Raw genomic sequence first — 16,519 nt, 5'->3', positions numbered from 1 at the left:
TGAGGCAGAAGTCATTCAGGGTGAGGGAAGCTGCCTCCTTAGTAGAAATAGCTTTGCTGTTTTCTGTTTTTAAAAACATCTGAGTTCCTTGAGCACCAGAAACACATTCACTGGTGTGCTCAGGCTCCTCATCCAGGCTGCTACCATTACATCCTTTCACAAACTTTCTCCTATTGTAAAGAAGCACTGGGGATCTGGGAATCAGCTCCTTATCCCACACACTGTACCTCAGGAGCACACCTGAGCTGCGTCAGGTAACAGGTTGCAGGAGGAGCTTCTTCCCATCCCTTCCAGGGCAGGATAGACTCCTGCACAACAAGGAGGTCAGTCAGGCCAAGCTCCTAGAGCACGGCCACATTGCTGAGGCAGTGCAGACTCGGGTTACAGCACTTACTTACAGCCCTAGCAGTGGTTGGGGTGAAGGTGGGAGGTTGTTTCTCTTCTCATCCTGCCCAACAGAAGTTGTTACAGAAAAGATGAGAGCTGAAACCGTCTGGTTCTGGGAGCAGGCTGATACCTTTGGGGGAAAAAAAAGCCTTTACAGAGTGAGTTCATGCAGACATAAGCAAGACTAGGAATGCTGCAATAAAATGGTAATCGTGTGTGAGCGTGGGCTCAGGCAGAGGTTCAAGCAGCATCTACCGCCACAGTCTGAGGTAGTGCAGCAGCACCAGCCAACTGCCTGATTAGAAAAATATGTCCTAGTCAAAGTAATCCACAAAGAGAAATTTGTACGAGTTAGGGGAGAACAACGTGGATACGAGGAAGAGCAGACAGGCAGATCAAAATGTGAGCCAAGAGCTCGCACGGCTCACACACAGGGAAAGATTACAACTGAAAATGACATCAGTAGCATAGAGGCAGCACATGCTGAGATAGCAGTGAGACCACAAGCACCAGTGCAACCCTTTGGTCCTTCATAGTGAAGAATTTAATACTCTTCTGCTACAAAATGATTTCTTTCCTTTGCTGACTTGACACTTGTGCAGGAAGGCTCCTGCACCTCCAGCCCTCCCAACCACACCAAAGGCTCACACCTCCACCACCACCACCAGCCTACAGGGAGTCTGCCCTTGTGCTAAACACAGAGCTGAAAAGCTGGCCTCTGGGAAAAGGGAAAGAAGGCCATTACACAACAGAAAAAAAAGTTGAAATACATTTTCAGAGCGACTCAAAATGAATTCCTGTAGTTAAATAGTAACTTATCAAGAAGTTTTTAATATAAGCTCATATCAGACTTTTGCATTACTATATACAGTAGTCACAAGAAACTGCATTCAGTGCACAAACTGAGGGTCATTTAGGAAAGACATTCTTAAGCGTGTTAAATTCTTGCAAATGACAACCATTTGATAGCATAATATATGTATATGCTTATATAGAATATAAGCCATTGTTCCTAAATGAAATTCTACTTACTTCGGGTTTTGTCATTGTAACCATCATGATCAGATGCCACCATCTCAAACATGTAGTGTGTCTCACAACTGAGGACAGAGCTACTCTTCACATGCGAATTTAAGAGCTAACAACAAAATGAAAAGAAAAAAAGCATTTAATCAAACTTCCTAAATACATTTATGCACACACTTATACTGAAAAAAAAACCACCAATGTTTGGTCACCATGTGCACGCCAGAAATACAGCACAAAATCTGCTTATTTCAGAAATCTCTGCAAGCACTTCCAACTTAGCTCAATAAAGGGAATGCTGTGTGTTCTTTCTAAAATCATGCAGTACTGCTAAGAATTTTATTGTCTTTGTTCTCTTTATTTCTAACCAAGTGCAGGGAGGTATGCAGCAGCATCACTGCTTCAGCTGAAGTCTGTGTGCACATCCTGCTCTCCTGCTTTAGTGAGATGAGTTTGAAAAGGCCTCTCCTCCTCACCAGGCCCCAGTTTCAAAAGGTCATTTCACAGCTGAGGTTTTTTCAGAGTGACCAAACAGAACATCAAAATTATTTCAGAAAATACAGTGCACAAAGTACAGCAACTAAGATCAGACATATAATTGAAAAACACAGACAATATGCTGTCTGGCTTATTGATACTTAGGAAGAAAAGGCACTGAAGGGGAAATAATGAACTGAAGCTCTCTGCTTCAGTTCTAGACAGCAGCTCTGCCTGTCACTGACCAGCAACAAGCAGTCCATCCAGACACCTCTGATAGACGTGGCTCCCTTGCACACAGTTGCAAGAAGGAAGACTCATTCCAGATGCAGACTGCATCTCCCTCCTGCACCATGCGGAGGCTGAGGGAAAGGCAGAGCAGTGCTCAGTGCAGCCTTTGCAACCGAAAAAGCCTCTGCCAGGCACAAGGCTTCCTCCCACTGCAGAGTAACCTGGACAGGGCCAGCTCAAACTCAGGAGCTGAATCCTGGCCTGAACAGCTGAGGACACAAAGACAATGACAGTAACACTTTTCTGTAGCCTTGTTATATGATGGAAGTGCTTTCTCTTAGTGATATCTGTTTCCAGAAAGACTTTTGAGAATGGACAAAACCAGTGCTGTGCATAACCACATCAGAAGTCAAGACAAACACTGCATCTAAGAGTCAATATTTATTTGATTAATAACTTACAAAATTTAACAGATTTAATTTATGTAAGGAGAGCTAATTTATTAAACATTTTACAGATTTTATTGTTCACAATGTAATACATCAAGATCTTGACAGTATTAAAATAATACTTGGCACAGTTATAAATAAAGAATATACAAAAAAATCCATAGCTTAAAATGTAGTGATGCTGTTTTACACATTAATTAAAAAAAATAATCTGGTGGACATCAAAGAATACAGAAACCTGCAAAGGAACAGCACATGTTTAGGGCCAAGACAAAATTCCCATTTATTCTACCCAGATCAGATCAAGCTGGTCTGATCTGTTGTTGGTCTGGATGAGCTTCATTGAGTTTCAGAAGCAATGCAGTTTTGGTTCAACAAATGAGTTGCAAGTTTGATAACTTGACAGAAAAATGCTGCATAGTTGGCTCCCCCCGCTGCGCCATTTTATGACTTCTGATCCAAAAATTCAGTGTTACTCAAGACAAGTCACAGTCTGCACTGGAAACTTCACATCCCAAATCCACACACAGGTTAATATTAATAACAATCAATATTGCTCCAATTCTACAGGCCTTCACAAAACCGTCACCAGAGAGTTCTTACCAAGTGAAAAGTGCAGAATTCACCATATATTACCAAAGATCACCTTCTTTGCAAACTTTTTCTTAAAAGGACTGCATGACAATCCATGGCAGTTAATGCTACTGGACAATGAAAACCAAAACCTGTATCACGTGCTGAAGCGCCCTCCTGGTGCTGGGCGGCTTTTAATAAAGCAGACTTCAGTTCTTCAAGTCAACCAACCCCCAACAGAAATGTGAGAAGTGAACAAATATGCAGAACATTACCGAGAAATAAATAAATGACATTGCAAAGTCTTCATGCTTTGCTTTGAGATTACAAAAAAAAATGAGTAACTGATAGCAACTGTTTTCACTGAAATGGAATTGGGATTACAATTTTGTCTGACAAGAACAGCAAAGGCTTCTTGCCTCCCCTATACCCACACCTCTCCATCAAAACTGCGTCCAACATGATGTTGTTTTTTCCAGTATTAAACATTCAAGTACTTTAATGCTGCACTTCTGTAAATCCTGATATCTGGTACTTGCAAACTAAGCGTGTGTCTCGAGATCCACAAACAACTACAGAAAAAAAAAGGTTTACTTGCAAATACTGAACATCAACTATTTACAGTTTCACTGCTCCTCTCACTAAGGCAAGGGGCGGGAATACCACTAGATTGCTTTATTACCTGTAATCTGCATATTACAGAAAACGCTAATTTTGCCAAGCATCAAACATGCAGTGAATTTGCAGGGCGTAACGCCTATTAACAGCAATATTTAACATCACTAAAAGCTCATTAGATATCTTCCTATACTTTTTGGTTGAATAAAATGAAAATGAGCAGCTTTAAATATACTAAACACACACTCACAGAGAGAAAACTATTTGATAAATTATTTATGTACAGATACACATTCTTTACACTGGTCTCAGACATCGGCTTTCAGGTCCCCTCCCCAGACTCCCCTCACAGGATTCTCGAACCACTAGGTTGCTACAGCACTTAGAAAAGAACTAACCTGATTCTCAGTCTCTCTGTAAACAATAGTTAAGGAAGCAGTGAACAATTCACTATGAGTATATGAAAACACCATAACAAAAATCAGTGCATCACATTCAAGAAAAGCCCCCTTGGAATGCCATTTCAGTTGATTCCTTACCTTCCAAACATTTCTGTAGCATGAGAACTTAAAAACATTAAGGGTGATTCCCACTTGCCAATACACCACCTTCTTCAGAATGTTGCAATACATTTTCTATGTGCGTGTGCTATTTTGGAGATATGCTTTTTTCTTGGTTTTTTTTTTCTTTTTAAAGTTTGGTTTCCATTATTTTACGCCCGTACAAAATAAGCATTTCAGATGACTGTGGCTTCTTCTGCATTTGCAGCTGATTTAAAACTATTTTACTTTATATTTTTATAATTGAGATTTTCGTTTTCACATCTTTGGTTTCCCCCATGCAACTACTCTTTGAACACATTTGCAGCCACATTACACTGTGCTGTCTGGGGACCAAAGCCAGTACTGAAGCACTGCTAGTTTGTGAAATGTTTATACATTTACTTCAAAGATGATGATTTCTTTTCTACTTCTTTTTTTCCTGAACATTATATACTGTAACCTACTTCTGCAGGTGCATCGTGCGTTTAAGCACAGCTTCAACTTTGACAGAAGAGCTTTCCTTATTCGTGCAATCTTTTATTTCAGACTATACAATCTCAGAACAGGGCTTCCACAAGTATTTAGTTGTACCAGTAAGCGGTGACAATAACAATCACCAGAAAATGTGGGCAATGTGTTTTTTTCTTAGCATTACCAGATGTGCATTACTGCTATAACTGAACATTACAGGGGATCCCCGCCACGTGATGTTTATCACAGTATTGAAAAGCACATTTTTCAATGTACATAATACTACAGAAAATCTGTAATTTAAAAAAAAAAATCACATTACAGGAACTACACCAAAGCAATCAGTGAACTTTGCGTCATGAAATTTAACTTTATATTCTAGATTCTCATTTCAGTGGAATTATTCATATTGGGAAACGAATTTTTCTGCTCAGCACAACATAACTACTTATGTCAGTACTTCAATAATGTCATGCTCCATTGTGAAAGATCTTAAATAAAAAAACAGCAACAAATACTGTGAATATGCTGTTGCGAGTAATTCTCATGTTAAGAACTGTTAAAATCCCTTTTTGATCTTCCTCCTCTTCCTTATCAGGTTTGGCAGTTTATTCTGTCCATTTTAACTTTTGTTAATAAAATTCTGATGAAGAGAAGGTACCTTAAGATTCATCACCAGCCCTACACATAGCATGCTACTCTTCAAGGGATGTGGTTTCGAGAGAGAGAGAAAAAAAATTTCAGGCACCACTCAGATATGATATGCTCACAGGATGAAGGTGGTGCTACACCAGCTGGTAGCCTGATCCTGACGTTTGGTCGTATTCAATCGTATACTGCCTCGTCCAGTCCACGATAACAGGCCGAAAAAGACCACAGCATCTGAATTCAAAGAAGTCTATAATGTTCCTTATACAACCATGGCTAAAAACAGAACAGAAATACAGTTAGTAAGTAATAACAAAGCTCTTTTAACAAAATACTTTTTTTTTTTTTCTTTTACAGATTCAGTTTCTCAGTCTTTAAGTTCCCAGCTGCACAGAACCAATTCAGATAAGAATTGGCTTAGCACTTGCTGATGGAACAAGTTCTAAAATAAGTCATTATACTGATGAATTTTTGTCCTTGGACACAATCATGACACTAAATGTCCTTTGCTATCTGCTCTCTTATTCCTTCAGCTATCCAGTGTTCTTACCCAGAATCACTTCTATCTTTCCTAATACTTATTTCTGTCACACCTAGTGGTTCACAGCTGTAGGTCTAAGATCAATTAAGTTCCTAGACAACACAAAATTAAGGAAGCATTAAGTAGATGACATGTTCACAGGCTTTCTGCTGCTGAATTAGTTCACCATCATATGTTTAAGATGCTTGCATCAGAACTCCAAAGCTTTTTTTTTTTCTTAATAATTACACACAGGCTGAATACGTTCATGATTTTCTGGAAGACAAGCTTATGTAATAACACACCAGAAAAGGTCCAAGCAATAAGATGACTACTCCTTCTTTGACAGGTGATGCCAATCAGTTATTTTAGATACATGGTGTTAATTTTTCGAGTCCTTTTTATAATAGCAGCTGTTCCACCAAATATGGTTTGGATGAATTGGATATCAATATAGGGATAAAACCTGTAGTTTTTTTTCATATCCTGCCCACCACTCTGTGTTCTTTTTTCAGAAAATGTAATTACTGATTTTGCTACAACTTTTTTCTATAGGAAGATGTCAACCATAGAGAGATGCTTGTCTTTTTCTCAATAAAGGTTTTGTATGTAAAGATATTAAAAAAATCATACAAACTTTTATTCCAGCACAAAAATCAAACTACATACAACTAGGAATTCTATCTGCCCTTCCTTTGGGTACTCTCTGAAAGAGCAGCAGCTCCCACAGAAGTGACAGCATACACTGCAGGATGAGATGTGCTTCTGTCCTTTCTCTGCTCCTTCATAATATGCCCTCAATCCACCAATATTCCAGCCTCACGCCTTCGTTTATTTCCTGCTTTGACTCTACAAGCTTTTCCATTCTGCCTTATTCCCCTCCTACAAGTACTAACATCCCAGTGCTACACCATCCTGGAGCTCTCCTCTTTTAGCTTGCACTCTTCTCACTACAGAAACTAGAACCTCACCATATCCTACTCTTCATGATAACGAAAAGCCTGTATCTTACCTACACAACATCCACTTCAGCTCCTGGGACGTCCTGCACCCCCTCCCCATCATAGTATTTAGCTATGTTCAGATTCAAAAAGCTGCACAATTCAAACATGAGGAGCAACAAGTGAGAAATGCATGTTTACGCTTTAAGACTTACTTGAATGGGCTTTCAATAGATGTGGTTGTAACTTTAAAGTGCTTGTATCGTCTTGCATTCATTCTTTCATTTGTAGTGATTCCTAAGCAAGATATCTGAAGACAAAAAAATAAAGCAAGCCACTTAGCCAACATAAAAACAGGCAAACAAGCCCTACGTAAGACAGGCAGAAAAAGAATTTTTTTTTAATATTTGTTCTTTTGAAGAACAAATTTTGTCCTGCTGAACCTGTTGGCATAAAGTGCCATACAACTGCTGTACCAGATGGTACGAAATATTTAAGAGTGATCAGAAATAAATCATGATCACTGAACAAACTGTGCCTTGCTAGTTCATAGGGTAGAGGTGCCACTATTAATTACCAACTGAAGTGCACTGTAAATAACAGATTCAGGACTTTCTTTACACAGCATTTGAATCACTTTCTTTTTCTCCAGACATTCTAATAGCAGTATGGTTTTATGACAGTGCTATATTTCCCTCATTCAAAACTTTGTAGCACAACTTTTCTGTCAGACAAAAAGTTGACTAGAAAAAGGGTTTTTTTGTTTGTTTGTTTCAAACCACAGTCGTTTGGCTAAAAAGAATACAATTTTATGTAATAACTTTCCAACTACTTCAGCCTAACAGGGCACATATAAAACTGTAGTTTATTGCAATGTGATGTAATTGGAAACAGAACTGTGAGAAATCCCTTAATAGTCTACAGCAAGATAAAATCTTATAATTCCCAGTGGAATATCAAATCAACTCTGCTACATGTTACAAAAACATGAACACTGAGAAAATTAAACTTGGGCTTGCTTGCCTCATTTGGATTTACTTGTCTCAAGCATTTTCTCTCCCTCCATGAAACCCAGTGGAGTTTCATTTCTATGTATATAAATGAGGTGTTAATGGCCAACTTTTGAAGTTGGAAGTACAGTTTTTTAATTACTTTTCTTTCATACGCAGTACTTTGGCAAGAGTCTCAGCCAGTTCAATATAAAGGGCAAGTCAAAACTTGATGATGGAGGGAAAAAACAAGGAGCAATAGGAGACTGTGTAGCTGCACAGCCAAAGAAACAATCTGGAGAATAAGTTCATCAATTCCTATGTCAGACTGCACAGAAAGATTTATCAAACAAGATCTTAAGTTTTCTAAGTGCAACACTGCATTAATATAACTATGTTTTTTATTTTATTTTCCCAGGATTAATAAAAAAGTGCTAAGACTATGTTGCCTAATTATACTAATGATATAAAATACAATGCAGTTTGTTTTTCCAAGCATTGCATAATTCAAAAGATTCATCTGCACACAGATCATATTTACAGGGATTCTCAAAGTGGAGCCCAGTGGGTCATGACAAATATGACGTAAGGCTCTCTGCAAAGTTACACACATTTGCTAGAGAAGTCTCATGGTTCAAACTGGCTTGAAAGCCACATGAAATACACATGGTTACCTTTGCTCATCTGTTTTTCTAAAGGTCTTTGCTGGTCAAGACAAATGTCACATACGCAAGATTCTGAAATTGGCATATATTGTTAATAAACATTCTACAGAAAGGAGGAGAAAACTCCAATTTCCTAAGAAGTTGTACCTAAGTCTTAGAGCATGATTTTTATTTCCAGGATCTGTAGACAGATTAAATCAGTGTCTGGCTGCTCATTAATGATAAGTAATATTGAAAGGCTTCCAGCATGAATTGTCTTTCATTAAAAAGGATACAGAAAAAAATGGGTTTGGTCAGATTACAGTAAAGTCATGTGATGACAAATCACCCTGAAGCAGTTTAAGAAATTGTGTCCCATTTGAAGTTACCACCCAGCTAATGATATACTGCATTATTCCTACTTCTACCCACAGATTTTATCCTCTAGGCTTCTATTAGCCTTTATTGCCTTTCTCTGGTCTATTTTGCCTTTTTGTCATTCTGTCAAAATGGGAGGTAAGTATTTTAATCTCTTGCACAAAATAAAAGAAGTGCAAATGAATGAGAAGCGAATGATGCCTTCTATTATGCAGAGACAACAGATGCCTACCTCCTTCAGCTGTGGCTGGGACTGAACACTTGGTCTTGCATAATGAACATGAACATTTAAACAACAACTGTCCAATATTCCTATGCACTCCCAAATGAAGTGCTCTTCCATACCTGATACATCTGACACATGAGTAACACAGCCACCCACATGAAGTGAAAAACACTGTTTAGAAACATCCAAAACATCCAAGGAGAACAGGTAGCAATCTGTGTAATATAGGTCCAAAATCCATCCTTTGCATAACTTGTCTCACAGTGGAAACCCCAGTCTAAGGAAAAAAGAAAGCAAGAAACACCATACGGAAGATTTAAGATGTGTTTACTACACATCAACATAAACCTCACATCAGAACATGTTACATGAAATATGAAAACAGCAGTGTACCAAAAGAATTTTACTTGTTCTGGCTTCCCTTTCCAAGTCACTGAATATATGACATAGGCACACACATGGTCATGAGGAAGACAAAAAAACAGGACCAGAAAAACATTTAAGTTAAATAACCATGGGAAATGATTAATATGCAGTTCAACTCCAGAATAAAGAATATCAAAAATTCTAATAAGGCAAAACACTGTAAAAATCCATACCAGGAGATGAAGTATTTATAAGTAATTAAAAACAAAACAAACAAACAAACAAACCCCACACATCTACTCACAAGAGATACATCCATAAATCATCCAGCAGATCATAAATAGCAGGAAGAACAAGTATCCCATAAAATAGCGATGATTCCCCGCTCCTAAAGTTGCACAAGAACAACAGAGATCAAATTACTCCACTTTCAAAAGACAAAACACATCAGGAAGCTTGACTTCCTATTATAGGTAGCCTCTCTCATGAGTTAATACAATTATTAATATACAATATTTAGAACAATGTTGTTAACAGCTTTAAAGAACCCAGAACCATGAGGAATTACACATCAATATGTAATTTTTTTTTTAGAATGACAAAAAAAATCATCAGATTGCAGAATTCTTAAAATGAACAGGAATATGAAAAAATATACGATCTCTGATGAGAACAAATTAACTCAAAGCTTAGCTTCATTCAAGTGTGTTTAAGCCCAACCAAAACATGTAGCAGAAGTCAGATAAAAACTGCAGGCAAGGCCTAATTAACTGGCTCACATAATGAATGGCACAAAAACAAGTACAACATTTTAACTGGAGTTAAAAACAAGAAAAATCAGTTTTACAGAGAATGCTCTATTTTAAACATGAGTATAGCTAAGATGATGTCTCTTACACAAGCAGGCCCTAATTTTGAAGGACTCAACCTTCCATCTATAAAATATGTCCACTGTTTTAACCTTCTAACAGCACTAGGCTATAAGCTAAACCCACAGAGACTGTAATGGGCTACAAAGATTTGGCTGTCATCATCTACAAGCACAATATTTACTTCTTCATTATATCAGATGTTTTGCCTGCTAAACAAGAACATCCTCTGGAGGCAGAAAATAATCAAGTGCTTTTTGCAAGCAAACTGAATGACTACATAAAAAAGATGAGGAAAAACACCCATAAACACAAGCTAGACTGAGTACAAGACACTGCCTTGAAAATCAAACAAGTTCCTTTGGATGTAAAATATGCTGCAATGTTGCCTTCAATCAGCTAAGAGAATATAAGGAGGAGTGTTGGGAATGCCCCTAAGGTATTACTTCCCCTTCTGGAACTGTTTGGTTTCATAAAAACAAATTCAAAAACAGGAAGTTAAATAGTCAGACCATGAGGTTCAACTGATCGGTATTCAATGAAATGTTCCTTTCAGTAGCATCTCCAGCGATACCAAATCAAATTCTAGGAGGAATTCTGAGGAAGTTTTTACACAGAGGGTGGTGAGGCACTGGAACAGGTTGCCCAAGGAGGTTGTGGATGCCCCATCCCTGCAGGCATTCAAGGCCAGGCTGGATGTGGCTCTGGGCAGCCTGGTCTGGTGGTTGGTGACCCTGCACGTGGCAGGGGGTTGAAACTGGATGATCATTGTGGTCCTTTTCAACCCAGGCCATTCTATGATTCTACTTAACTGGAGAACCCATTATTTAGTGAAAATACGTCTAGACATGCACAGCCCTGGTCACTATTAAAAGACTTTGGAAAAGTGGAGAATCCACCTTTCTTTTGCATCTTAAATAAGACTGAGTAAAACACATCCTTATATTATACAGGTTCACCCTAAGGAAAGTAGTAAGTGACTTCATGGTTAAGACAATGCCCTAAGAACAACTGCTAATTTTTTTTTATATAGTTTTTTTGGTATTATACATAAGTAATAACACAGTAAAGACAACTGATTGTTATTTTATCCGATAGAGTTATATATTGAATGATTTGGACAGATAGCTCATTCCTTCACTTCCTCCTACTTTTGGAGAATCTTTTTTTGGAGTTGGGAAGAGATCATTATTCCAAACCATAAGTAATTTGTGAAATACACAAGACCCCTCTTCTTAGTCACTGCTCTGAGAACAATTCAGTTCTATGGCAGCACAACTCATGTCATAAAAGTAAATAAAAAAGTTTGGCTATCGCTTCCTTCTGTGCTGTTCTTTGAAAACTAGATTTCTGTTACAAGTCCACAGTTTACATTTGAAATGGCATTTGCTTAACTATAAGTTTAAAAGTGAGAAATACTTTTTTTTTTAGTAAATAACCACCTGTGAAATACGTAATACACTGTCATTCTGATATTCCATTAGAAAGACAGGTACAATCAATCACCTTCAGAGACCCGCTCACTGCAACATTAATGACATTTCTGCAGATATGATGAAGATAATTTGTCCTTATTGCCGAACTATTTTTAAGAAGCCTGTCCTTCTTTTAATCTGTTTGCATAGCAAATAATCCCAGAAGAATTTATTTTTAGAGTGTCTGTACACACTCTTTCCTCAATCTTATCTTTAGTAAAATTCTTGTTCTTTTAACACATTTCAAGACTATATGAAACATTTCCAAATTTAACCTTTCCATCATAATTCATGTTTCCCTATTTGGGAAACATGCCATGAATGCAGTTTTAAGAATGGGTTCTGTTTTGTAATCCTGTGCTCATAGTCACCATCTATGAACTGGAGGCAGAAAAGCCATATAAGGCCATTAGACCATCATTCCCTCCTAACATACTTTCAAGTTTCCTAATGTTTACTTTTATCAATGGTTATCCTGATTTGTTCAAGACCAAGAAGGTTCTGTTTTTTCATCTACTGTTTCTGGGGAAAAAAAAAAAAAACAAATCACCACCACCACTCTAAAAAGAACCCCTAAACAAACAAACAACAACAAAAAAACCAAGAAAAAGTCCACTATATTACCTATCCCTATCCCTAATCCTGCTACACATGTACTCTCTTACACAAACTAAGAGGTCTCTTTTTTCCTTTCCCACCCAATCTTTCTGCTTTCCAAATCACTGGTTAAAACTCTGGGTCTTTCTGTCCCATTGACAGGTTCTCAGCACCCTCACAAAACAAATACCAAACTGTCACTCAGCAGTGTCTCCAAAATCTGAGTTTGTGCCCACTCAGCCTTTTTTGCTGTTGTTCATTAAGGATTTCTTAGTTCTTCACTGTAAAACATCTAAAATATAAATCAAAAGTAACTCATATAGTGACAGTAGTAGGAAATGAAAAAGAGAATGGAACAACTCAAGTCCATCTTCATGAGATTTCAATGATGCTTTGTTAACAATTCAAATGTCAGCACTGTCCTGTTCCCTAAGAAGAATCAAACTACAGTGACTAAATATTATTATTAATACTTGAAAGGACTACAATGAAGCTTCTGTCACTGTATCCAGGTCCTAATTCCTCCCCAGGACTGAAGTTACCTTTACTCATGTCTTTAAAAAAAAAAAAATAATAATGAAGAATTGTATTCATTTTCTAGCTGTGACACCCCTGCATGATAATTCAAGTAAGTTTTTCACGAAGAAAAACAGGGGAATTGCAGCATTTAGAGACTTGATTCCTGTTCAGTATCAGTTCTCTATATCACCACTAAGGAGAAAAAATGAATTTATTCTGGGAATTACAGGGTGGAAGGTGTGAGGGGGTCAAAAAGAAAAGAATATCTCAGTAGTAAGCCATTCTATATCTCACTACTGTAATTGCATTTTTGAATATGTACACTTTCCCACTAGAAAATTATTAGGAAAGATGAAAAAATTTATATTAGGCAAATGGATAAGCAGTCAGTTGTGGAATCAGTAGATGTTCTTAGCGTAGAAAGGATTAAAAGCTTAACTAACTTCTAAAATTATTAGAATTTAAGTTAGTATAAATATACATACAAGAAACTGAATTGGACAGAAAACAATTCTGAGTCTGGGTATATAACAGACACTAGAGGTAAAGCTAACACAGAGAATCACATGTAGAAAGAAAAATTAGGACCAATATTAAAAATTACCTTCCTTCTACCTCTACAGTTTTTCTGCCTACTCAATTTCACCATGAAAGAAGAACAGGCAAAATCCCATACAACACACAGGATCATTTCCAGGAGGTTTTGCCTTCTTTATCTTTTACAGATTTCAGCAGATTACTTACCCACACAATTACCCACCCACGGGCAGTGGTGATCAAACTTTGCTATACATCGATTGCATACACCACAGTGTTTAGACCTCACTGGCTTCCGTATCTGTAATGTTTATTAACATTTGTTAAGAACACCAAAAGAGCAGTTTAATGCACAATAACTTATTTTGTTAACTCCCTAGATAGCTTCAATTTTTAACATGATCTTAGCTATTAATCTTAACCTATACGTTATATTTAACACAAACACACACAGACTGCAACCTTAATTTTCTTACATAAAGGACTTTTTTTTTCCCCAAAGTTCTTCTATCCCCTCCAGCTCTTGAGCTTTGTATAGCAACCAGTTTCATTTCAGCTTTTCAGCAATGAATGTACAGAACAAGTTCCAGTTCCATGATTCTGTCAGCAGTATTCATAATGAAGCCTTAAACTGTTCTGCTTATTTTCTAAAGACAGGAATGCTATTCAGCAACTGCAACTCAAAACTCTTGATTACTCTCAACAATTTTTTTCAAGTTCGTGTTTTGAAAAAAATAAAAAATAGCAACAAAAAAAAGATCTGATATTAACTATTTGGAGATATACATAGATACACACAGAATTTTAAGTTGCCGTATTTGTCCATCATATTCTAGATTTGACTTTAAGAATATAACATCATTCATACATTTTATACATCTCAGAGCAGTAAGGTGCAATACTGACTGCCCTGATAATTAAAAAGTTATCTTTTTTAAAAAAAGAAACATTTATTTATCATGAATACTTTTCTTCCTTATTGTTGCATAATGCTTTTTGTGTAAATTATTTTATTTCTTGAAAATACAGCATGAATTAAAGACTGCAAATCAATTCTGCCCTTTTTATGAAATTAATAAAGACAAGAGTGTGTTCAGTATAGGATCATCTGATTTTGGCACAGAAAAAAAGAAAAAAATATATATACACTACCAAGCAGGTACTGCAGAATATACTAAGGTCCAGACTTCCTGTCTCTGCAAGTTCTACTATTGTCTGCAGGAAAAAAAAAAAAAAAAAAAAAAGAGGATGAAATAGGATTTAGCATACAAACAAATGTTGACATGAACTGTAATGTGTTTGACTCAAAGGCTGTGAACTCTAGGAATTTCAGTAGTCTTTACATATAGGAGCAAGTCAAACTCAGTTGAAACCGATTTTAAACATACTCTGTTAATCCAGTATTAATTCAAGCCTGATTTCTAAATTTCTAAAGGGGAACACAATGAAGACCTTTCAGGAAGGTAGCAGGATCAGCTAGTCTAAAAAAAAAAAGACCATTTCTAGAGGTATCCCATCAAATACTTTAAATCTGCCTTTACCTCTTTCCTGAAATATTGAAGTTTCTAGAAAGCAAAGAATGCAAACCTTCTCCTACAGACATTATACTCGTGGCTCAACTGAAGAACATATACAGGTATTAGGTAAAGCATCCTTATTCCTTCACACTAAATGATAACTTTTTATTTAGTGCAGTCCCCCAGTATTTATGTTATTGATGGAACAGAAGAAACATACAACTCCGTTATATGTTGTCCAAAAAATTCCAAAATTCAGCAGCTGAAATCTGTCTCACGAGACTTTTAAATGATGCTTGCCACATGTGGAAAATATCCTGAAAGCATCTTCTGCCAAAATAGCCTTCCTTGATCCAGAAGGAATTCACTCAGCATAAATTGCCTAACAGTAAACAGATCTATTGCTCCCTTTCAAACCACATATAGCTTAAGCATCAACATGGCTTCTCACTGGAGAAGGAGTAATATGGTTCTTACAAGTATTATTTCATCATAGCAATAAAATTGTCACTTCCCTAATGAGATGACAAGCAGCAACTTGACCAAAGGTGCATAAGTTCTCCCCACACTACTATACTTAATTATCAGGAAACATTTATGGGATTCTTTGCCTCAAAGTAGATGGGAAAAGCTACAGTCAACAGTCCGGGGATAATCAGTGTCTTAGCGCTTCTGCTGATCACAGATGAATGAGGAACAGTCTTTTACAATTTTCTAACATTCCTTAACTAAGCTCTGAAAGTTGGACTTCTCTTTTGCTTTGCTGCTTGTACTTCTGATTGCTTTTGGCACAGAATTCATCTCCATCAAAGCAACCTTCCAGACTCTCACTCCACGCAACCACAAGTAGTTCCTCTGACTTCAGTGGAAGTTTGCACTATACTACTACACACCAGTGAGAAGAGACAAAGGAATTTACATGCGATGCTCAACACTGGAGTTCAATATAGCCACAAGCAACATCCTAAAACTCGCTGAAAAGGTGTATATACAGCGCTTTCAAATCAAGCTTTCCTTAGAACTTACAACACAGAGAGATCCAGGAGGACATGTTACATGTTACAAACATACTTTTGTGCTTCGTGAGCCCTGGGGATCTACCTTCTGTGCTTTCAAATTATTAACATTTGATTGTGAAAAGTGACTTACTTTAAGAAAACCTCAGGTTATTTTGCAATATAGAAATGCTAGATAAAAAAAAATGACATGACATATCATCCAAAGAATAAACATCTGAAAAAGTTGCTTACTGCAACATTTCCTAACATTCATAACTTGGTCATCTGGAATTAAAAGAATTTTTTGGTTACTTATTCAAAAGCTAAAGGCAAACTTTGTGTAAACACACTTGGAGACAAATTATGGAAACATGAGAAAATACTACAGTGCACCCAGTTAAGACATATCCTACAGAGGTTTATGCTCCCAATAATAAATCAGTTTACACTTGGGTTAGTTGCATTAGAACATTAACAATGATATGCATCTAAATGAGGAGGTTATCTTTCACAATTCCTAT

The 16,519-nt window shown here is 37.0% G+C and overlaps 1 protein-coding gene across 1 annotated transcript in view; it reads right to left on the bottom strand.

Moving 5' to 3' along the window:
- Positions 1-1,218: 1,218 nt before the first annotated feature.
- ZDHHC17 (zDHHC palmitoyltransferase 17) overlaps positions 1,219-16,519 on the bottom strand; it is a 67,406-nt gene continuing 52,105 nt past the window's right edge. Inside the window, exons 12-17 of the mRNA XM_090139071.1 lie at positions 14,636-14,698; positions 13,691-13,784; positions 9,791-9,874; positions 9,240-9,397; positions 7,099-7,193; positions 1,219-5,698 (exon numbers count right to left, since the gene is read on the bottom strand). Of these exons, the coding sequence (XP_089995197.1) occupies positions 5,560-5,698; positions 7,099-7,193; positions 9,240-9,397; positions 9,791-9,874; positions 13,691-13,784; positions 14,636-14,698 (633 nt within the window). The 3' untranslated portion in view covers positions 1,219-5,559. The remainder of the gene's footprint in view (positions 5,699-7,098; positions 7,194-9,239; positions 9,398-9,790; positions 9,875-13,690; positions 13,785-14,635; positions 14,699-16,519) is intronic.

The sequence above is a fragment of the Phasianus colchicus genome, chromosome 1 (genome assembly GCF_987193195.1).
Source record: "Phasianus colchicus chromosome 1, bPhaCol1.hap1.1, whole genome shotgun sequence".
NCBI classification, from domain to species: domain Eukaryota; kingdom Metazoa; phylum Chordata; class Aves; order Galliformes; family Phasianidae; genus Phasianus; species Phasianus colchicus.
This window is presented reverse-complemented; position numbering and strand designations above follow the sequence as displayed.